This window comes from Gobius niger (genome assembly GCF_951799975.1).
Source record: "Gobius niger genome assembly, chromosome: 20".
In the NCBI taxonomy this organism is placed as follows: domain Eukaryota; kingdom Metazoa; phylum Chordata; class Actinopteri; order Gobiiformes; family Gobiidae; genus Gobius; species Gobius niger.
The window spans coordinates 16,748,379-16,771,598 of record NC_136871.1 but is presented as its reverse complement, the minus strand read 5'-3'; the positions used below and the strand labels follow the sequence as shown (position 1 = coordinate 16,771,598).

Genomic DNA, 23,220 nt, shown 5'->3' with positions numbered 1-23,220 from the left:
GACATGAATTAAAATCATGTTACTGCCGTGTGCTGGGAGTGATCGTCTACTCAGATGTGCAATGAGATCAAAATGAACTCATTCTCACAACCTGACGTAATTGCTCTCATATATTTATCTATTTCGTAACCAGAGCGAGGCTGCTGCGCCGTGTTTTCTAGTGGCTGCTAACATGAGCGGCTCGGTGTACAGTCACCAGGGGGCACGCACACGGTAAAAATCATAATAATGCATTTGAGGAAAGCCTGCTACGCCGAGTGTGTATCGACTGGCCCCGCTCCGACAGATCGCACACGCTGCTGTGCAGTGATGGAGATGTGCATGTAGTTCATATGTCCAGCGGGACTGCCCCTGGCTTTCTTTCTGGGGATCATATTGGATCATATTGTTTGCAGGACGTTGTTCCTCCTGCAGCCCCCCCACTCTATCCCGACGTAGTTGTGAATTGAACATGGCGACTGTACCAGTATATTGCATCTGCAGATTACCTTACGACGTGACCCAGTTTATGATCGAATGCGATGCTTGCAAGGACTGGTTCCACGGCAGGTAAGGACATTTTATTGACTGCGCTGCATTTGTGGCGCTTTGTATTAGCAGAAAACAACTAAAATGGCGAGCTCTCGGGCGTTTGACAGCTTTGTGGCTCTCCCTCGACCGTCTACATCTGAAGAGAGGCCGCTTGGTGAAGAAGAAGAAGGCGGAGTTACATTAAGCTGACCGGGCTGTGACATTATTCTCGGATAGATGCATAAACTGCTTTCTGTTCATAAACGTTACGGAGTTTTGATGGGCGATTATGGCGCGGGTTTCGTCTGTTCCTCGCAGTCAGTCATCCCGCATATCCCCAAACTGAGGCACTCCGAGCGGACCCGTGGCTCGAGCTTCGGTCTCGAATTTGCCCGCTCTCCACTCCCTATAATGCGTGTGACCTCTTTAGTTTGTGTAAATACTCCTAAACATGAATCATTCACTGTGTCGACGGCGTGGTTCGGTGTTCTGGTGTCGAGCACCGTAGAAATCACGACCAGCGTGAGCTCTGGGCTCAGTCCCGTTCGCTCTTCATGCTAAAGCGGGAGCTATGGCTGACAAAAGCCCGTGCTGAGAGTCCTCAAGATTCAGCGGGGAAATAAGTCTAATAATAGCCATCAGTGGGTTGTTTTGATAGTTGTTTAAGTTACGATGTTGGGCTTGTGCGGTGAAGCCACGACTTTTCACTTTCCCCTGAACGTAAGCTGGAACGAACTGGATACGTCGCTGTTAACATCGTATTTCCCTCCTGTTACACGTCTGCGTCTGCCCCGAGCCCCTCGTCTTTGTTTTGTTTTTGTTTAGTGTCGTTTGGGCTTGTTAATGCTTCAAAAAATATATGAGTTAATCGTGTTTGATTTGGCGAACGAGCCCTTCAGAGCGATGAAGAGTATTTACGCGCCTGAACATTAACCCTTTGCTGCTCCACAGGCAGTTCGGGTTAGGGTATGGGCAGCACTGTGTCATATGCCATACACGAAGAAGCCTCTGAACATTTACTGGTGTTGCCTTAAGCTGCCTTAAACACGGGGATGGCACGTGTGCAGAAAACTATAGCTAACCTTCATGATAGTCTTAAGGTTTTACGTCTGTGGGAGCTTACATTGGCTGTAATGACCATGTAACAAACATGATCTGTCAAGGGCAGTGACCTGAAGCTCTACCGAAAATGTGCTTTGATATCACCTCCACTATGTTGCTATATCGTATTAAAAGCAATTGCCCCTGTGATTTTTGACACATTTCTAAGAGTTGAAGATAGGTATGCTTATATTTCACAACCAGTGCTGCAGGAGCGTGGATGGCTTCAGATGGTGCTTCTTTAGTCATTGTTTATTCCTGTTTTAGTCCTATATCGGCTCTAGCGTTGTCCTGTAATACTCCTACAGCGTTAAAGTTTAGACCTCATTTTGTTTTGCTCTAGCAGGAAGTCCATGTGAAAAGTTTGAGAGCCTCTGGTCTACGCTCCCCGTTTGAGATGCATGCACATGTTTCCTCATCAGTGCACAAAAGCAGAAAGACTAGGTCACATGAAGAGCACATTGTTGTTAGTTGTTTGGTAGGCCTGCTCTGTTTGTTGATTATATTTAACCATCTACTTCGATCTTACACTCACCAGTAACTTTCTATTTAACTTGACCCCGACTAACCCTGTATCTTTTGATAACATGGCACTTAAAACCCCTTCATTGGCCCAGCATGCTTAGCTTTCATGCTGAAATCTATTAAAGAGTCATCTGCTGTTTATGACAGTGTTATAGAGGACAACACATATGTTGCACCTCTACTAAACAAAAATAATCTCAATTCCATGCAGGTGTGGTATAGTTATGCACTGATATAGCTTGTATAGCTTTTTAGCTTTCGCTACCAATACTGAGGGTGTGAATATCCACCGATATCCGATATGAACCGATACCAAGAGAGTTTGTTAATCGCGGCTGCTGTGAGTGAAAAAGTAGATGTTCCTCTTTTCTCCATTGTGAGATCAATAAAGTCTTGTTTTTTCTTGCAACCAAGATGTGATATATGAATTATCTGTTAATAAACTTTAATGGAGAAAAGGAAACAAGGATGACTGGACTTTTCTACACTGAATGACCGGCTTTTAGGTTACGTTTCCATAAATCACTCACAACATAATGTGAACTGCATTGCAAACATGTTAGATCATTCTCAAACAGCATTGCATAAACTAAAACTAAAACACTTGGTCGCTCCAGCAATATCCAACCAATATTTTTTTGTTACTTTAGACCCGATCACAATTTCTGTCCCAGCTTTGACATATTTCTGCAATCAAAAGTACGTTTGCGGAGGTTTAAACTAACTCAGCGATTGAATTCTCCAGGTTCAGATCCCCAAACCACCAAACCCCACTTACACTAAGTTGGTGAAAGTTGTGTTTTTAAAATACTAACAGGCAAATGGGTATTGATATCTGATATTGTAGATTTAGATCTTTATCTTGAAACTCTCACTTTTGTGCCGAGTCGTGATACACAGATTTATATTGACCCATTGTAATTGTATCCTGGCATTGTGATTTATAATTTTCCACCCTTTCTTTTGACTCCAAGCTTGAAGTGACCTGCATCAAAGGAACCAATTGTCGTTCTGCACATTTTTAGAAAAACTGATTGCAATTGTTCAAAACGAGAGAATCAAGAATCACATGCATTTCAAGAACATGTTTTTAGAGGTTATAAACAACAACAAAGGGACCTCATTTAGCCCATTGGGACAAGGATTGAGCAATCTGTTGGATGAGATTGCAATTTTTATCCCAGAATAAATTCAACAGAGGCGTTCTAACAGGGAAGCTCATTCATTCATTTACAGGGCCATTCATCTCAGCCTAAATGAGAGGTAGCAGTGAGGGAGAACTACATTGCATCCCAGGGCTATTTGTTAATATTTACTTGATAAGAGGCTACAGTTAGTCTCCAAATAGCACAAAAGGAACCTCTAGATTTTGTTGCAAACATGCATTTTTATTTTGGCATGGTGTTTTGCTTGCAAATTGCCTGTGCCTGAGATTGTTCTTCCTACACGTTCTTCATTTCAGTCTCAAAGTTTTAAATTGTAACTGATGAATATTGTTGAATGACCAAGACTATATTTAAACCCCACACCCACAACACTATGTCATGTCAATATACTGTCTTGAAATGTTAGTAAAGTGTCAATATCACAATTGGAATATTCTAGATGGATTTATTTTCCCCACTACAGATTCACATGAAACAAAAGCTGAAGTTCAGTGTCTTCTCTAATATCAGCACAAATAAACTGTTTTCATTTTTAACTAAAGCTTGAAACAAGTTTTGATTATCCATTCAAGTAAATTCAGTAGATACGACACTAACAAGTTACAGAACTGATTTATCTCAATTGAGTAAAAATTGGAATTTGAGTGGCTGCAATTGTAAAAGGCTGAATATTAATGTAATATCATTGGCTACCAATTAGCCACTTTACATTCCATTATTCATTCACTCTGCACTCGGTGGTGGTAAGCTACTATTGCAGCCACAGCTGCCCTGACTGAGGCATCAGACCACCACCAACCTCTCTCTCATACACCACATTCACACAGTCAAGGTGGAGAGTCTTGCTTTAGGACACAAGAGCATTCTGTAACTTTTGGAGGCTGTATTTGAGGATGTGACAGTTTTACCACAATAATATTATGTATAAAACCCTTTGGTTTACACCTCTACAAACGTCTTCTTATGCATGTGATTCTTGCATTAGCAGTTGATATTTGTCCTCTCAGCTCTGCTCCTGGAAACACAAAGATTACATTATTCGGCCCTATCCTCACGGAGAATATTGTTCAGTTTCTACAAACAATGAACTGTAAATATTTCTTTGAACAGTGTTTCATCTAGAGAGGGATATATCGGCCTTCGACAGGAAATTTTGATAATCACATTTAATATCTGTGTTTATTTGTTTGTTTATTTGGTCAGGACAGTGCATGTTAATGAACACACATGGGACACATGCATAAACACGCCGACCTGACTTTCGCCATGATCTATTTGCATTTCCCACAGTCACGCTCTCAAACACACTTCCATTCATCCTGGCCTATTGTACATGTTTTTATGGGAAGGGGATACCAGAGTATTGGGAGGAAACCTACACACGTGCAAACTCCACACAGAACAGCCCTATCTGGGGGGTTTGAACCCGGGACCTTGTAGCTGTGCCACAGGCAGTGTGGTGAAAAACAGTTAATAGCGTAATTGCAGCCATTGAGAGAAGGCTTCATGAGGCTCGCATATAGTATGTCTGATTAGAGGAAAACAACTGAAATAGTCTATTCAATAGTCTATGTAAGTAAATAAATTGTATTGCAATGTTTTGTCTCTGCCTCTGCCAGAGAGCCCCTAAGTAAAGATGTCTGAATATCCAGTCCAGTGAGTGAAAGTGAGCTCACTTTGTCAAAGAGAGAGAGAGAGCGAGAAGGGGGGACTCCCAGTTCAATGGGTTTAACAGCGGCTCCAAACGGGAGGAATCTGCCTTTGCAGCTGCTCTTGATGTGACTGTTGTTTTAGGGTCTTATTCCAATGTATCGATGAACTGGTACAATTGGTGAAACTGATGATCGACAGTTGAAGTACAGATTTTTTTAAACACTATTTTGTTGCTATTATTAGTTTTTTGAATTTGCGTTAATTCTCACATAGATGCAGGAAGTGTTAATGTAAGTGATACTGTTGTTGTTTTTATTTTGCACCCTTGTGATATTGTGTTATTTTGCAATAATAATGAATGCCCGTTATTTACCCTCTACAGCTGTGTTGGTGTGGATGAAGATGACGCCCCAGATATCGATATTTATCACTGTCCTAACTGTGAAAAGACCCATGGCAAGTCAACATGTAAGTAATAATCACCAATGGAGCTACACTTATGGTCTCATTTTGTTACTGTGTGAATATCCTGAAAAAATGGGAGCAACAAGTGTACACTATTGTTGTGTCCTTGGGCAAGACACTTCACCCACCTTGTCTTCCGTGTCTGCGCACACTGGTGTATGATTGAGAGAGTGAATGTGTGGTTGTCTTCTTGATATAAATAAACTGAGGACATTTACCATTGAATTAGCCGATGGTGCAATCGTTTTTTGACTGTTTTTCATGTAAATCATTTTGTATCTTGACATTTTTTTTTATCGTTTTCAGTAAAAAAGAAAAAGAACTGGAGCAAGCATGATACAGGCCAAAGCACGGACATCAAAGCAGTTCAGAATGGCAGTCAAGTGTTTATTAAGGAGCTACGCAGCAGAACGTTTCCAAGGTAAATATGCTTATGTAATGATTTATGTTATTTATTTCTACAAGTGGAGTATTTATAATAGAGTTTGTGTAGGACCAAAGCAGTGCGCGGTTCATTTTAGCCTTAAAACGAGTTTAAAACTACTTTCCCTTGAGTGGGCTCGCCTCTCCTTAAGCCTGACTTATAACTTTGTTTATAACTTTGCTGGCTGTAGGACTTCACCTGACCGTCTCCATAGTGCTTTGTTTTGACAACAGGTCACCAAACATGAGGTTAAAAGAACGTGCTCTTCCAAATGTTTTATTTATTTATTTGACAGGAACATTGCAATTCAACATAGAACAAAACAAGCTTGTAGCTGATGCTATGCTTTTCAACTCCAGGCCCTGGTTGGGCCTTTCTACACTACATTCAAATGTTCAGTTTCATCCTAAAAACCCACCTATATACAGGTGAAACTCGGAAAAATTAGAATATCGTTATAAAGTGCATTCATTTCGGTCAACTTTAACTGCGAAACTATGATAGACTCATTACATGCAAAGTGAGCCTTTATTTGTTATAATTAAAAAAATAAATTAATAAAAATCTCATACAATTATAATATTTTGAAAAGGAATGTAAGCCATAATCATCAACATTAAAACAAACAAAGGCTTGACATATGTCACTTAGCATGTAATGTGTCTATATCATATAGTAGTTTCACATTTTAAAGAGACGAGATGCAAGTTGTTGTTTTTTTTTTTGCTCACTACTGCCACCTCAGGTCTTACATGTAACTGCAGGTTCTATATAAAGCTCGTGCATGACGGCACTTCGGACACAATTAACAACTTTTTGAGTGACAGTGCAGGATTTGTTGTGGGGAATAGGTCTGAGCTCATTCTACACCTTAGGACATTGCTGGAACATGTAGGGGGAGGAGAATACTTAATTTTTAACACTTTCTTTTAACAAACTCTGTATAGTCCCTTTAAGTACAAATCATTTACATTCACGCACTCAGTGCTATCTACAAACCGGTTTATTTCTGTTTCGATTTCTGCCAAGACTTAACGTGACCATTGAACATTGAAGTGAACATTTTAAACTCACTGTCATGGTTTTAAGTTCAGTGGGCAGTGAGTTTCACAACTTTATGTTGATCACCCACTGCAAAAATACAAGTGTCTAACTGAGCATGAGGAGCATGTTTGATGTTACTACTGAGTCTGCAACTGATCATAAATGTGGATTTTCTTGAAATTATGAAAATAGTTATGCTCTTAAAGATAAATGTGTCAGTGACAGAAAAAAAACCTTATTGTTTGCTTCAGCGCTGATGATATAGTGGTGAAGCTGGGTGGAGCCCAGCTGTCCATGGACTATCTGGAGGAGAACGGTTTTAACGAGCCCATCCAGGTTCAGAAAAAGGATGGTTTGGGGATGTCCATGCCTGCGTCCACCTTCTACATCAGTGACGTGGAAAACTATGTCGGTGAGGAACATGTTCATAAGGGTGTATGGGTTTGAACAGTTTTATTCTTTGGAATTGGTGACTTTCTCTCCTTCGTTTAAGTTGAGTTACGTCAGGCTTATAAAAAAAACCAAAGTGTTATTTTGTGTCTGATTGGTTGACAGTTGACGTAAAGTAAAAAACAAACAAACAAAAGATTTAAAATGTTCTCAGAGTAAAAACAAGCTATTGAAATTTGGCGCTGTGTCTCAACCGTTTGAGCCTCAAGGCCTTTTGGGGAAAAACAAACAAAAAAACATTGTGTTCTTAGACATGATGTGTCTAATGTCACAGGATTGTTAAGTCCACTGCTAAATCCTTTAGCTACGAAATTGTAATCTAATGTTAACTTATTCATAAATAAAACTTCTATTTGAACCCTATGACCCCTTTTTGAGGACTTTGTGATCAATATGTACTGCCATTGTCCACTAGAGGGCAGCCTTTGCCTTTTTGTTTCAATGTTTTGATGTCGGCTTGTCTTAATATCTGGTCTATCTTTCTCACAGGGCCAGATGTCAGTGTGGATGTGGTGGATGTCACGAAGCAGACAGACAGTCCAATGAAGTTGAAGGAGTTTGTGGACTACTACTACAGCACAAATAGAAAGAAAGTATTAGACGTCATCAACCTCGAGTTTTCAGACACAAGGTCAGATGTGTAAACTTCAGCTTTTGTATCGCTTTATTCTGTCACCTCATCTGACCATCTTTATTTCTCAATGTGCTCAACAGGATGAACACTATAGTTGAAAGTCCACAGATTGTCCGGAGGTTGTCCTGGGTAGAGAACTACTGGCCCGATGACGCTCTGCTAGGAAAGCCCAAAGTCACCAAATACTGTCTCATCTGCGTGAAAGACAGTTACACAGACTTCCACATTGAGTGTGGAGGAGCCTCCGTCTGGTATCACGTTTTAAAGGTACTCTTTTATGTGCTTCATCAAATTATGTTTTAATGAATGCAGTATTTGACAGAAACAAAGACTATTCAGGTGATACTCCTCCTTTTGTCGAGTTTTATTAAATTATGCCACTTGGCTTTTCAATATCTGGACTAATTAGTACATAGGACCTACTGTGATTGAATAGTCAGTGGTAGTTGCATAGTATTGAAGAGAAAACTCATTTACAAAGATTAACTGGTAGACGAATACAGTTCGTTTGATATAAAAGATGTCTCATGACGAGTTGTGTTGTTTAGGGAGAAAAAATCTTCTTCCTGATCAAACCCACCTCAGCCAACCTGTCTCTGTACGAGCGCTGGAGGTCGTCGTCCAATCACAGCGAGATGTTTTTCGCCGACCAGGTGGACAAGTGTTACAAATGCATCCTAAAGCAAGGGCAAACTCTGTTCATCCCATCAGGTTAGTTTGTCTTTTATGTTGTCGTGTAAATGACTACTTTAACAAGTACAAACATTAATTACTTAAAGCAGTACTAAGTAACTTGTTTACCTTAATAAAGCCTTTCCGTAGTCCCTCTGGGGGTAATACAAGTGTTTTTGGGATGATTAACTTTTTCCCTGGTGTCTCTGGCCAGAAAACCACACTTGCAACTTTGCCTGCACCGGGAGGCGCAATACTTACTTATCACGAAGAAGTTTGAGTGGAAAAAAATGATCTCCTTTATGAAATAGGGTTGTGGTACAATATCCCTCTCTCCCTTTGTCTTTTCTGTCAGCATAGTATTTACTCTCACAGACAATTAACGGGGGAAAGGACCCCAACAGGCTACGACAACTGCAGTTGTGCTTATGGCCTCTAGGGGCATGAGTTACTTCTGCATAAAAGGGGCATTATGCAACTTTTTTATGTGGAAAAAAACAACAACTTGAGATTTGTGCGTATTTGGCCTTGTAGTGACCCAGCAGCTGTGTGAGTGGTCAGCCTGGCCTTTACTTGCCATCACAGTGGTTTCTAAGACGCTACAGGTTAAATTGTTTGGAAGGTTTTCAATGCATGACGGACCCTCTCGCCAGAAAACCTACAAAAAAATGGATCCTGGAGTGTTGTAGAGACCACTGTGATGGAAAGTAAAGGCGCCGTCCTGACCACTTTGCCACTGGGTCACTACAAATACACACAAATATCAACTATTCTTTTTCACACAAAAGTTGCATAATGCACCTTTAAGTATAAACACTTGTAGTATTGCTTAACTACTTTACGGATTAAAATGTAATTATTCTCACAGGATGGATCAATGCAATACTGACTCCAGTCGACTGTCTGGCCTTCTCTGGACATTTTGTCCACAACCTCAGTGTGGAGATGCAGATGAGGTTTGGACACTTTTAAAACTGTGCACTGCATTTTGTTTTGCTATTTTATTATCCCGTGATTGCTAGCTTACATTAGAATACATTTTCTTTTTGTTCTTAATCAGACTTATTGAGACTGTACAGATGAAGGAGACACTGTCCGGTTGAACTGTCGATAACTCGTTGTAATGAATTTACATTAATAATGATTTTTTTTTTTTTCATTTTCACTTTTTTCTTCTCTTCAGAGCATACGAAATTGAAAAGCGGTTAAAAGTCAAGACACTAACCCCGTTTCCAAACTATGAGACGGCCTGTTGGTATGTGGGACGACATCTTCTGGAAAGATTCAAAGGTGAGTGCTTTGATGAACTATATTCCTTATTCTGTAATGTATGCAAGTCTGACATAAGGCGATATCATCCTTCGACCCACTATATCAACCTTAAACATAAAAACGGCTACAGGGCGCGCGGCCTGCAGTGTTCAGTGAAAGTCTGCAGCACAGATGACGGCCTGGATGCTAGAATATTATTTCACTCATTAAATTGGTGAATCTGAGTTCACAGATGATTAGCTTCAAAAGGCTTGGCCCGGCTAGAATCACTTGCTCCATTACAAGTCTGTGTTTAACTCTCCTCAGCTGGCTTGGGCCAATTGTTTATGTTTCCACCATTTTCTGTGCATGTGTTCAAACCAGATTGCTAATGTGCGTGCAGCGCTCCCAGCCCACAAGGCCTCGCCATTAATGTGTCATTATCCCTTTTAACTTCGAGGTCAACCTTAAATTTCAGCATTGTCTCGGTTTAAATAATTGATATTTAATACGGGATATGCAGAGTCTCAGTTTTTAAAAATCATTTAGATATAGTTGAATTGGTATTGGGTTTTTACACACTTTTTTTTACACACCCTCTTTTATAATTAAGTGAGCAGGTTTGACACTGACACTATTTTATGACTTGTGGAATTGCTTTTGCAGCTTTACATAAAGCAAACAAACAACCAGCTCCATACCTCGTACATGGTGCCAAAATCATTAATGGATCATTCAGAGCTTGGACTAAAAAACAGGTAAATGCACACTGATAAAAGATTGATTGAGACTCACTGAGATTATTCTCCAGGTGGTTGCAAATCTGACAACTGTTGTTTAATTTTTTAAAGGCACTTTTGGAACATGAAGATGAGCTCCCAGAAAACATGAAACCTTCGCAACTAATTAAGGATCTTGCCAAAGAGATCAGATTGTCTGAGGTACTGAGTTGACATTTATTTTATTGTCTTTGATTCTTTACTGTATACGCTCTAATAACCTGCCTTTTGTGTATTGTTTCCCCTTGTATATTATAGAATGCAACAAAAGCCATAAAAAGTGAGCAAAGCATTAAGATCCCAATGGAAGAGCCTCCATCGACGCACTCTGAGCCCGAGGAGCCTGTGTCTCCGGCTCATGTTCCCTCACCGAGCAGAGACAAGACCCGCAAAAAGAAACCGCCCAAACCTCCGAAGCCCCCAAAGATGCCCAAAGCTCCCAAGCCGCCCAAGGTCCCCAAGGTCAAGGAGGGAGGAAAGAAGAAGGCCAAGAAGGCTAAAGAGACGTCACCGCCCCCCAAACCTTCTAGCTTCGCTGCTCTGGAATCCCACGCCAAGGACATCCTCAGTAAAATGGACCAGTCGAAAAAAGCCAAGGTGAGAAGATTTTTTTACTTTCATTCAACCAGGAAAGTCCCACAGAGATTCAGAATATCTTTTGCAGAGAAGTACTAACCCCAGAAAGCGAGCCTACTGTAATTGTTTAGATCTAGCTTAACAAAACAACAATGTAAAGTTTGGATTAATACTGGAATATTGCGTTCACACTTCTCTGTAAATAGGTGGCATTCACGATTTAGAATATGAGGATGTCATAATGTCAGGTGGAGGGCAAGGGCAAGGGCCAATACAACTATATGGGAGAAATGCCGTTTTTGTAAGAAATCTCCAAATTACCTCCCCTCCTGGAGCCGCCACCTTAACGTGGTGGGGCGTTTGAGCACCCGAACGATCCTGGGTAGGGTCTCCCATGGCAAACAGGTCCTAGGTGACGGGTCAGACAAAGAGCGGTTCAGAAGCCCCTTATGAGAGACCAACAGGCCCCGTTAGAATCGTGAGGCCGTCCTTCTGTGGACCCACCACCTGCAGGAATGATTGAGATAATAACCAAACAAAGACAAACAAATCTGCAATTCGCCAGTTACCACAGTTACCATAGTTGCTGTCATCAGTTGCCCTCCACCTCATTTTTAAACTATGGGCTCTTTCGAATGTTGTGATGTCCCGTGAATGCACTCACTTTTAGAGCATGACTGTGACTGACCAACATGAACTCTATTCTGTTTTCTTTTCCAGGCCGTTAAAAGTGTTCTTAGTTCGTCTGAGAAAGAAATTTCAAAGCAGAACAATGTGGACAAGTTCGAAATGAGAGAACAAAATAAAAACAAGACTGAAGCGAAATGGAAGTACAAGGTAAGGCAGGAAATTGTTTCATAGCGAATATGATTGTGATGTCTGTGTAGGCTTTCAGTCCATTGTACTGGAGATTTTGAGATATTGTCTACTGGACTGGGTTGATTGAGTTGCTTTGCTTCTATCTTCAGAAGCCTTTTCTCCCTCTTGTATTCAGAAGTAACACACAGACCAGTTGACGATACTTGAAAATCTTAATTTCACAGTAGGTCACACATCTGAGGCCTGTAGCTCATCAGTGCTGCTGAAAGACTGTTCGGTAGTTTACCTAATGGAATTACAACACGTTACTTCCTAAGTATTTACATCTGCCCCATCTTCTAAAATTGGTTTTGCCCTATCATTTGTAACAGAACAATGGGGAAAGGCCTTTCGCAATGATAATGTAATTTAGTTGAACGGAAGACATTAGCGGGATTAAGTTCCATGGAAAATTCAATGCCAAAGTGCGGTGGAATGTCTTTGATCAGGCCAAACTCTTGCAGATGGACTGGAGATGCTTGTGCTGTTCTCCAAGGCCACTGGAAACGACATGTCTTTCACTGCTGATAACGCAATGCAGCGAAGTCCTTGTCAAATTCTGCAAAGTTTCCACTAGGTGGCGCCTGAGTACAGGGAAAATGAGCTAAAAGTTATGGCAATAGCGTTGGTGTCAATAGTAGTTTGTTAACACTTTTCAATTTAATTCATTCACTCAATTCTTTGTTAAGGCCACACGTGCAGACTCTGATCCATAGTATTTTGTCTATTCTGTATTCAATATTTTATGTAATCAGTGCACAAAATCAATTCACAATATTTACATTTATTACAAGAGGCCATTCAAGCATCCATTTGCAGATATTTTTTATATTTTGCAGAAAAATCTGAGACATTTACAACAGCATGTGTATAAGAGAGTGAACCCTTGTATTAAATGGCTGGCTGATCCTTCTTTTGCAGCAATAACTGCTTTTCTGTAGCTGTAGATTTGACACTCACAACGATCAGGATGAATCTCGGACCATTCCACTTTATAAAACTGCTGCCGTTCAGCGATATTTCAGGGCATTCACTTACTTTTTCCACGCTCTCCTGTGAATGTTTACATGTTATGGCCATTAGTTTAAGCAGACACTTTTTACTCATTCTTATGATTTTGAAGAAGATCCGACCACATTCAGTGACCAATTTAGGTGTGAGATGTGAGAAATTCCAAAGCGTCCAAAGTGCAATGCAGTTCCTCGCACTGTAACTGCATTACACTTTCGCAAGTAGTATTTACAATTACAATTCTCATTGACTGGGTCCATGATCTCTCTGTGCAACACAAATATCTCCCCAAATACAAAATCATTTTACCTGCCCCCACCTGCGTAAATATTACAGGTCTCTATGATGTCATGTCACCTGAAACCCAGCAATGTGCCACCTGATGAAGCCCAGTTTGGTGTCTAACAATAGATTGTTTTTAAGTATAGTTACTGTGAGAAGACATTATCTTTTGACTAGGAAAAAAAAAGCAAACTAGCTTAACCCTGCTGTACAGGTCATAGGTCAATGTGTGGATATAATTTTAATTTTAGGGATTAAAAGCGGTAATTTGTCCAATCTCTTATAACCTGTAAAATTATGCTGTTTAATCTTAATTCCTGCTGCTTTTATTGTCATCTGCAATGTCCCATTTGCTTTTTCTACAGAATAGCAAACCCGATTCCTTGTTGAAAATGGAGGAGGAGTCCAAATTTGACAGAACGCCGCTGTCAAGCAATAAAGAAAGATTCAGCTTTATGTCTCACAAGAAGCTGCTTAGGTATGCCCTTGAGTATGTCTTAACCAGCGCTGTGTTGTGGTGATTATGAGCTGTGTAGCTCTCAGCACCGCGACCATTAGAGCGAACTCCAGGCCTTTATTTGAAGTGCCTGGCTGATCCTGGTATCGGTTGCTCATTGTCTTGCGGTTTCCTTCACAGCTCCAAAATGCTGAAAACTCAGAGCAACTCGAGTGTTTTTGGATCACTACAAAACGTAAAAGAGGACAAAGCCAAACCAGTGAGAGACGAGTACGAGTATGTCTCCGACGAGGGCGAGTTGAAGATTGATGAGTTTCCCATCAGACGGAAAAAGAACACCACGGTTAAGAGAGACCTGTCGTGTGAGTATTCGCCCCGACATGTTTTAACGGCACAGACCTGACCTTCAGTTAAAAAGTTAATTCAGCGTCAAAGAGCTGACTGTGAGTCTGTCTACCATTAGCTGATCTGTCTGTCTGTTATCTTTTTTCAGTTTTGTCAGACATCAGAGAACCCCTTCAGCCGTCCAAAAAATCAAAGCTCCAACCAGTCAGTAAGGTAAGATGAGACTTTCTGTAGCCGATGTTATTGCCATGAAACAAAGCTTATACTTTAAAATGTAAGAATATTTAAATAGTGTCTTTTAAATTAGTATTACTGTGGCGTGAATGAAACAAGAGGTGAAAATGCGGCAATCACTTGTAAAACTGTAAACATTGCACTGCCGGTGTCGACATTCAGATATATTGATATTGTCGCTCTTCCTTTTAAAGTTGTTTATTCATTGTTTATAAGACACCTCTATGTATGTACTACTGCCTGATCGCACAATTTCCGGACTATTTGCACCCTCAGAGTGTTTCTTGAGAGCTGATGTAGAAAGCGAAATTTCTCCACCGTGAGATAAATCTTATCTTAAAGGAATAGGCCACCGTTTTTACATACTGTGATATGCGCTTACCTCACTTTAGACGTGTTAATATATCCCCGTCTGGTCTTTGTCCGCGCGCTCTGCCAGGCAAACGGAGCACATACGCAGCCTCTCCCACATGTCACATAGCTCCAAAAAAGCTCACGATAGAAGCTACCAAGCTCTTCCACGTGTTCCCTATTTAAATAAAGTTATGTGAAGTGTTTTCATGCGAAGTATATTTACACAGAAATGTAGCATGTCGATTTTATAAGCAAATAAAAAGGGGGACTATATTGTGAGGCGTAATGATACGAGGAGCAAAACGTCCGCGCAGTAACTCCTAAAGACTTCCCCCGCTCACTTCCGTCAATAACCTTTAGGAGTTACTGCGCAGACGTTTTGCTCCTCGTATCATTACGCCTCACAATATAGTACCCCTTTTTATTTGCTTATAAAATCGACATGCTACATTTCTGTGTAAATATACTTCGCATGAAAACACTTCACGTAACTTTATTTAAATAGGGAACACGTGGAAGAGCTTGGTAGCTTCTATCGTGAGCTTTTTTGGAGCTATGTGACATGTGGGAGAGGCTGCGTATGTGCTCCGTTTGCCTGGCAGAGCGCGCGGACAAAGACCAGACGGGGATATATTAACACGTCTAAAGTGAGGTAAGAGCATATCACAGTATGTAAAAACGGTGGCCTATTCCTTTAAAGCAGTACTAAGTAACTCATGCCCCTAGAGGCCATAAGCGCCACTGCAGGTGGCATGTTACGTTTTTTTACTCATTAATGGTCCATCAGAGTAAATACAACGCTAACAGAAAAGACAAAGGGAGAGAAGGACATTGTACATCCAACAACACAATGGAGACAATTTTTTCACTCAAACTTGGCTAAATGCTGTTTAAGTGACGCTAGCACGCAGTTAGCTTTGCCCGTTTGTCTATTAGCTTCTTCGTGATTCTATTAGTGTGTATTGGTGCACCGACCCGGTGCAGGGAAGTTGCAACTGTGGTTTTCTGGCCAGAGACACCAGGGGGATATGAAAGACCCCCCAATCATCCCATTAACACTTGTATTACCCCCAAAGAGACTACGGAAATAATTAATAAGGTAAACAAGTTACTGAGTACTGCTTTATTGTTTAATTCTAACGAGAGCTCCCAGAGAAAACATGAATCTCAACAAATATTTTGTTCATATGAAACTTGGGTCACCCTCTTGTATTATGGTAGCTTACTCTTTTGTAATTTTTAACGGTTCCTTCTTTGATTCTTGAATTGTTCTTCTTGCGTATCAGAGCGTTGATTCATCAGATGAAGAAACTCTACACATAGACACCGAGGTCAAACCCGACGTCAAAAATCGCAACTCCAAGGTCAAGAAAAAAGGCGGCAGCGCAGCGGGAATACTGGACCTGCTGCAGGCCAGCAAGCAAGTGGGGGGCATTGACTACAACACAAACAGGTACAGTTCCTTTAAGAGCACCACTGGGGCTGTCGGGGTCCAACTTACATCTGGTCAAACATGTATGGCACTTTTGTAAAGGGAAAATTACTTTATTGGATATTAACTCTTAGATCTGATGTGTTCCAACATTCACCTTAATTCCTTTATTCTTCCAAAAAACATACAGTTTCTTTTTCTAAATACTCACTACAGAAAAAGTGGAAAATGTCATGCCGCTCCCATTTCTCACCAAAATAAATGAAAAATGTTTTGTATATTTATTTAAAAACAGAGAAAAATGATCCCAAGAAAAGTGGAAGGCAAATGTCTCCCTTGGGACATGTCCCGTGACCCTTAATGAGTTTTACCTCTTATGCTCACTAATGGGCCAAGTCATCGACAAACAAATGGACACATGGTGACAGATGAAATGGTTTGAAATTGCGGTATTTGTAACTCTCTCAGAGTCAAAACTCGACTGCAGCCTGAAGCAACAGTTTACATGTCTCCTGTTGTTGTTAAGCTGTTTGTTTCAACTCCTGTTCATTTATCAAAAGCTCAAAGGCTCCAGGCGCTTCTCTTCACTTCCTTTTTACTGTTTTGGTTGAGTCTTGATGGTCTGTTTCCACCACAATGAAATGTACAAATGAGCAGTGAAAGAAAGGGTGGACTATGTATGATTATGATTTTTTTTTGTACAAAAGTGATTTGTAAAAGGAAAATCAGTTGAAGTGCATGCACCTTTTGGCCCTATGCATGTAATATTCTGAGCAATGGGCATGATTTGTCATTGTATTTCTTCCTGGGTACGACGTATCATCCCATGACCCCCACCTCAAATTTAGTTATGTACATGTAATTTTTCGCAGGACTTTCATTTTAATTGGAAATCCCCTTTTATTTAATTGCTGATGTAACCAGACCACACATCCGGTCTGCTTTCGTCTGCCACATGGGGAACATATCTGCATCGCGTCCATCTTATAATGGCCAGAAGAGCTCTATGTGCCAGTTTCCCAGGCTTTTGCTTGAAGGAGTGTGGCTTAATGTGACTGAGCTCTGTGGCCATGCAGTCGTGGTGTAACTGCTTTATTTCTCATGATCTTACTTACAGTCAACCGCCTGCGTCTCCCAGCACACAGGAGGCCATTCAGGGCATGCTGTCCATGGCCAATCTGTCGTCCTCACACAGTTTACAACAGCCATGGAGCAACAGCCAGTCCAAGAGCAACTCCCACAACACTCAGGCCAGTCGGAAGTCCGGGAGCGCCGCCACCGGCAACAACAGCAGCAAGCGGCCGAGCAAACGCGTCCCCAAGAAATCCCGGAGGAGCAGCAGTGTGGAGAGCATAGACTATGACGACCAGGACCACATGGATGCCTGTTTCAAAGATTCAGACTATGGTAAGCGTTCATATCAGCGATCATATCAGCTTAGCCCCATTGGACAGGGCTGGTCTATTGCAGGTTCTCGCCATTTAAAGGGATATTTCATCCCCATTTTTGACATAGGGCCTCATTTCCTAGTTATCCAGAGTGAGTTTCTGGAGATTTTTTAATTTTATTATTCATGCAGTCCTTATATTTGAAGAGTTTAGTGGTGCTAGGCTAGTGCTAGGCTAGTGCTAGGCTAGCGCATGTCTATGGTATATAGTAGCCTGTATTAAAAACCTTTTCAAAATCATCGGGTAGTCCTCCAAACATTACCATGTCTGATTTGTAGAAAGCTCCTTTGTGAATTCCAGTATTAGTAGTACTAGTAGTAATGCCGGCCGCAGGTAAACAAACTACTGTAGATCAGGTAACCAAGCAGATCACTCCGCTGCTGCGTAGCTTACAACCAGGAAGCTGAAGCTGCTCAAATATAAGTTCTGTTAAATGTAAAATGGTTATATTTCAAAAAATATTCAGTCAGCACAGACATTTATATCCGTAGTCTGGTGTAATAAGTGACACCAGACTACGATTGTTTGATTGTTTGTTTGTTTGTTTGTTCCTGAAATCTTGAAATATCACTTTAACCTAGCATGTTATTCAATGAACTGTACTTTACTCGCACATCCCACTTGTCACAGAATTTAAATGCAGAAACAGTATTTCAAAGCCTGGACAGACAGAGTGTCCTGGTGCAGCTGTGGGGCAGCTGCGCATTGTCTTCTGATCTGTAATCTATTGATTCAATATCTGATAATCAGCCCATCAGCTCTGAAACCAGCTTGTTTACAAAAGAAGAAATGACTGCTGGCTTCCACAAGCTAAACACAGGTTTTCAGGGTGATGATGATCCATGACCAACAAATGAGACAATAATTACAAGTTCAAAAAGTATGGAACTACCTATTAAGAAGTGGTGTTAATAGTCTATTGACAAGCTGGGAATGCAGCAGTCGGCTTTGGAAGGACTTCATACAAAATGTTGCAGAGGAAAATATTTCTCAATTTGGAGCAACCAATGAAGCAAACATAATCCTTGCCATCCTGCGCTAATGAATCTATTGAAGCCAGATTCAGACTTTAGAAGCCACATGTTGATACATCAGCCATGCAGACCGTTGACTACAGCACCTGTTAACACTATCGCAGTTTTCCTAATTCTTGAAGGTTCACTCATCACTGTTAGACTCATTGACTTGGTCCGGTTTGATAGTGTACACTCATTTCTATTGGACATATTTAGTTACATGTATGATCCTCTTCTCATTTTAACCTGCAGTTTATCCTTCATTGGAATCAGAAGAAGATAATCCTGTTTTTAAATCAAGATCGAAAAAGCGGAAAAGCAGCGATGACACACCATACAGTCCCACAGGTAGATGCACTAACATAGCTTATTCAGTTTCCCGGACTGTGTTGTAAGCTGTGTTTATTGTTGCCCCAGCCCGTGTGGGACCGTCAGTCCCCAGACATGAGAGGCCGGCCAGAGACGGGGCGCGGGTGGCTTCGATAGAAACGGGCCTTGCTGCTGCTGCTGCCAAGCTCTCGCATCAGGTATGTGGTGTATTTAGTGACACTGGAGCGCAGAATAAGTCATAGGTACTACATTTTTTACTTTTTGAATAGGAGGAGCAACAAAAAACAAAGAAAAAGAAGAAGAGTACCAAAAAGAAGCCATTGGTGATAGAGGATCCCCCAAGACTCTCTCAGGACAGCAGTTCTGATCACAATGCAGACTCTAATGATGGCAATATGTCGGACCCGGAGTTCAGCACTGGGACAGTTAAATCTCCAGGAGGACATCAGCCCATGGCCCCGGGAGTGTTCCTCAAACAGAGGCGGCCCTCAATGTCCTCACCCAACAACAGCACCCACTCCTCAAGCACCAACAGCAGCAGCCTGGCCAAGGGAGAGCGCCCAGCAGCTCCTGACTCCAAAGGTGAGCTTGCGTGTTATTGACCAGCGTTACAGTATGTATATATATAGTATTTGGGCATAAAATGGAATAAAAAAGCATTCATTTGGACATCCCGCTACCTGTGTAAACAGTGTAAAATGTCACTTACTTCCTTTGATCAATAAACAGGTCTTTTTTATATATATTTATAGTATAACAAGAAGCAAGCTCTACAATTTGTAATGCCCTTGTATTCAGCTTTTTCAGTTCTATTAATGAAAAATCAAAAGATGCCCATTTATAATTAATTACTTGGGCAACAACAAATTATACAGACATTACAAGACTTTTTCAAGAGTCACATGTCGGCTCTATTTTACCCGTATGGCATGATTAGATTAGTTTAGGCCTCGGCAATATGGCAAAAAAGAAATCACAAGTTTCCTCAACTCCTGAAATCCCAACTTTCAATTCAATACACTTTTAACCTCTTATCCCCCGCCTTAACCAAGTGCATTTTCTATAGTTTGGCTTTACCCAAATCTAAAAGCTTCTCGCTTGGAGAGCAACAGTGTAATGCCTCATTTGGAAGCTACCTACCTACTGAGACCTACAAAACTGAGAGTAACTTTTTTTGTCTCCTCATTGCCGTCATGTTTTTTTTTTAAAGCGTTTTTGTCATGTTTTCGTCACTTTTATTTGTGGCTTTTTCAATAGAATATAACTTTATTGTCTGTTCTTATTCAGTAAAAAACACACAAGTACCACCTCAAAAAAGAACAACATAAAGTACAATGCTACCATTGTCAATTTTATGTCGTTTTCGACACATTTTTATATCACTTTTTGTCACGTTTTTGTCACCTATTGTGGCTTTTTTGATGCGTTTTCATCCATGTTTTTGCTCTTTTGCTGCTTTTTATTTTTTATTTTTAAGCTTTTACATTTGGGTAAAGCCAAACTGGATAAAATGTGCTTGGTTCCAGTGGGAGTTAAAGGGTTAAATAATCTTCAGTTTAAACAGAACACAAATGTTTTCCACTCTTGTATCTTTAACGCACAGAAATCCTACAGTGAATTCCTCCAAACCATGTGCCGATCATCGAGACTGTGATTTCCCGTAAATGACGATAAATTGCACAGCCCCTGTTTATTGTTACATACCAAGGCCCAATTGTTTGACTATTTGTTTGTTGGGTGTGATTTGTAAGTCGTCTCTCTTGTTCTGTTCACAGCAAAGCGGCTAAAGAAAGGCATGGCTACAGCCAAACAGAGACTAGGAAAGATTTTAAAGATCCATCGAAACGGAAAGCTTCTTCTGTAGCATGCAACGGACTGGGTTCACATCCCGAACTCAACCCCACGCGCCTACACCCCTTTTAACTGAATAAGGAAAAAAAACTCCACAGATAATAGGAGCAAACGGGGAGCAATCATGCATTTTTCAATTTATAAGAAGAACATCACTCCAATAGGTTTTTGCCTCCTGTTATACTTTGTAACTTTCAGATATAAAAAGTGTACAGAACCTACTATAAATATTTTTTATGAGAATATGTGTCATTTTACTACAGCTGTTTGTTTATCAGGGGTTTCTAGAACATGATGAAGTAGAAGTACATTGCAGTCATTCCAAGATTTGTCGAAAGTATCCCCTGCATGTATTCAGTCGCATGTGCGGGGTTTTTATGCTTTAGCCGGATGGATGCAGCTCATCATTGCCGCGCAGGCTCTGTCCACACTGAGAGGTCACACCACTCCATTGCACACTTGTCTCTTTTGTCCCGTTCACGGACAAAAGCCCGAGACAAAACTCATGTAATTTGAGTCCTTTAAAATGCACTAACATCAACATGACTCTACTGTTTGTTTGTTTTAGATGATCAAGAATGTGTGGACATAGCTGTAGGATTGTCAAACTCGGCCTCTCACATGTTACGTGTGTGTGTTGACTATCAAGAGGAATATTTATTTATTGGTATGGCAGACAGGAACCGAGCAGGATTCTGAGGAACCACAAAAGCACAAAGCGAGAGGCGCGCGAGTTTGCATAGGACTGTGGTACTTTGGGCCATTTCAGACCCCAATGTAGGGTGGGACTGGTGTCGCTGTGGCAACAAAGGACGTTATTTACTTACTCAAATAACTACAGTATTTATGTCATACAGGATTCAAATCGAAATATGATGAAGCAAAACTGTTTTAATGCAATTTCTATTGTTTTAGATAGAATTATTGGATTTTCTTTTATATATATATAAAATTGCATTCATCTTCAGGGTCAAACGTTACATTAAGTACAGTGCTGGTCAAAAGTTTGGACATGCTTTTTTTATGTATTGGTTATTCTTTCATTTCAATTCTATTTACATCATAGATGCTCACTGAAGGCATTAAGTTATGAATGAACACATGATATTAAAGGGACTATACGGCGTTCAAATTATGTATTTTCCCAGCCCTATTCACCACAACTGCCTCTAAAATTGTTGCTTCGGGTCCGAATTGCCGTCATGCACGAGCGTAATATAGAAGGTGCAGTTACACATATGACCTGAGGTGGCAGTAGTGAGCATAAAATGGCAAACTTGCATCTAATCTAATAATAAATAAAATAAATTCTTCAAAATAGCCTTTTGCTTTGATTAAAGCTTTGCACTTTTGACATTTTCTCGCTTCACTGCAGTGGTTTTCACTTCACAAACTGTTGAAAACCAATTCAGGCGACGATATTATGAAGCTCATTGAGAAAATGCCCGAGAATAACGAGTGACAGTTTTGAAGAATTTAAAATTTAAAACATATTTTGAGTTATTTCTCCCTTTTTTGTTTCCTACATAATCCCATGTGTTCATTCCTAGTTTAATGCCTTCAATGTAAATAGTGCTATACATAAAAAGCGTTTCCAAACTTGTGTCCGGTTCTGTAAATCAACACAGTATTGCCAGACATAATCCCTTCAAACAATCTGTTACTTTTTCCCCCCTATTTACTGAAGTTCAATCCTGGAAATTGCATCAAAAAAGAAAATGAACAAGAATCCTGTGTAGTGGCGTTTCAAAACATTATCTCTTTTTTGTCAGTCTTTGTATATGCAAAAACAGCTGGTCCGGCCCTATGAAGTGGTATTAAACAGCCCTTTGTTTTGATGATGATGAGCTTCATCCGTATCTGCTGCGCCGTTCGCTGGGGATATTTTCTCTCTTCTGTTGCTTTACCAGGCAGCACCACCACGTCACAGTACAGTGTAGAGAATGTAGCTTGTACATAGCCTTTTACAATTACTACTTTTTTGTAAATTTTCCTCCTATGGCTTAATTCTACATTTTTTACTGGTTTTGCTAATTACAAATAAATAAATACAAATATATAAATATATATGAATATACAGTATTGTCCTAGATTTTTGGTTAACATTTTGTTTTTTTACGTTTTGAATTGCTTTTTTTTTGTTGGTTTATTTTACTTTTTTAAGGTGTTGCCTGGAAAACAACTGAAGACACATGTTTTATTGTCATATGGCCTTACATACACAAAGCTAATTGTACTGTATTGTGTTTTCTGTTTGAGACAAAGCAAAATATATGGAGAAAAAAAAAAAACTCACAAAAAAAAAAAAACAGTCACTCAACGAACCACAGACACTTGTTTTCTCTGACCAGC

At 40.4% G+C, this 23,220-nt stretch overlaps 1 protein-coding gene across 3 annotated transcripts; it reads left to right on the top strand.

Moving 5' to 3' along the window:
- The first annotated feature begins 183 nt into the window (after nucleotides 1-183).
- On the top strand, nucleotides 184-21,822 carry phf2 (PHD finger protein 2). 3 transcript variants are annotated; one of them, XM_079578955.1, is made up of 22 exons: nucleotides 186-549; nucleotides 5,338-5,423; nucleotides 5,727-5,841; nucleotides 7,140-7,300; nucleotides 7,828-7,969; nucleotides 8,053-8,239; nucleotides 8,521-8,683; nucleotides 9,513-9,600; nucleotides 9,828-9,934; nucleotides 10,562-10,653; nucleotides 10,747-10,836; nucleotides 10,933-11,271; nucleotides 11,971-12,087; nucleotides 13,767-13,879; nucleotides 14,039-14,220; nucleotides 14,352-14,416; nucleotides 16,078-16,244; nucleotides 17,362-17,630; nucleotides 18,940-19,035; nucleotides 19,105-19,214; nucleotides 19,287-19,599; nucleotides 20,793-21,822. In XM_079578955.1, exons 1-22 carry the CDS (start codon nucleotides 452-454, stop codon nucleotides 20,879-20,881), a joined length of 3,189 nt encoding a protein of 1,062 aa, XP_079435081.1. In that variant the 5' UTR covers nucleotides 186-451; the 3' UTR covers nucleotides 20,882-21,822. The 3 variants fall into 3 exon arrangements, with proteins under 3 accessions (XP_079435082.1, XP_079435081.1, XP_079435080.1); XM_079578954.1 differs by having other exon boundaries at nucleotides 187-549; nucleotides 17,341-17,630; nucleotides 20,793-21,821; XM_079578956.1 differs by lacking the exon at nucleotides 20,793-21,822 and having other exon boundaries at nucleotides 184-549; nucleotides 17,341-17,630; nucleotides 19,105-19,221; nucleotides 19,293-19,520.
- The last annotated feature ends 1,398 nt before the right edge of the window (nucleotides 21,823-23,220 follow it).

Bases quoted from the DNA above. Each gene is read 5' to 3' on its own strand.
- phf2 (XM_079578954.1), top strand. From the start codon at position 452: ATGGCGACTGTACCAGTATATTGCATCTGCAGATTACCTTACGACGTG. The intron at 8,240-8,520 runs GTACTCTTTTAT...TGTGTTGTTTAG, and splicing joins TCTGGTATCACGTTTTAAAG to GGAGAAAAAATCTTCTTCCT. The intron at 10,654-10,746 runs GTAAATGCACAC...AATTTTTTAAAG, and splicing joins GAGCTTGGACTAAAAAACAG to GCACTTTTGGAACATGAAGA.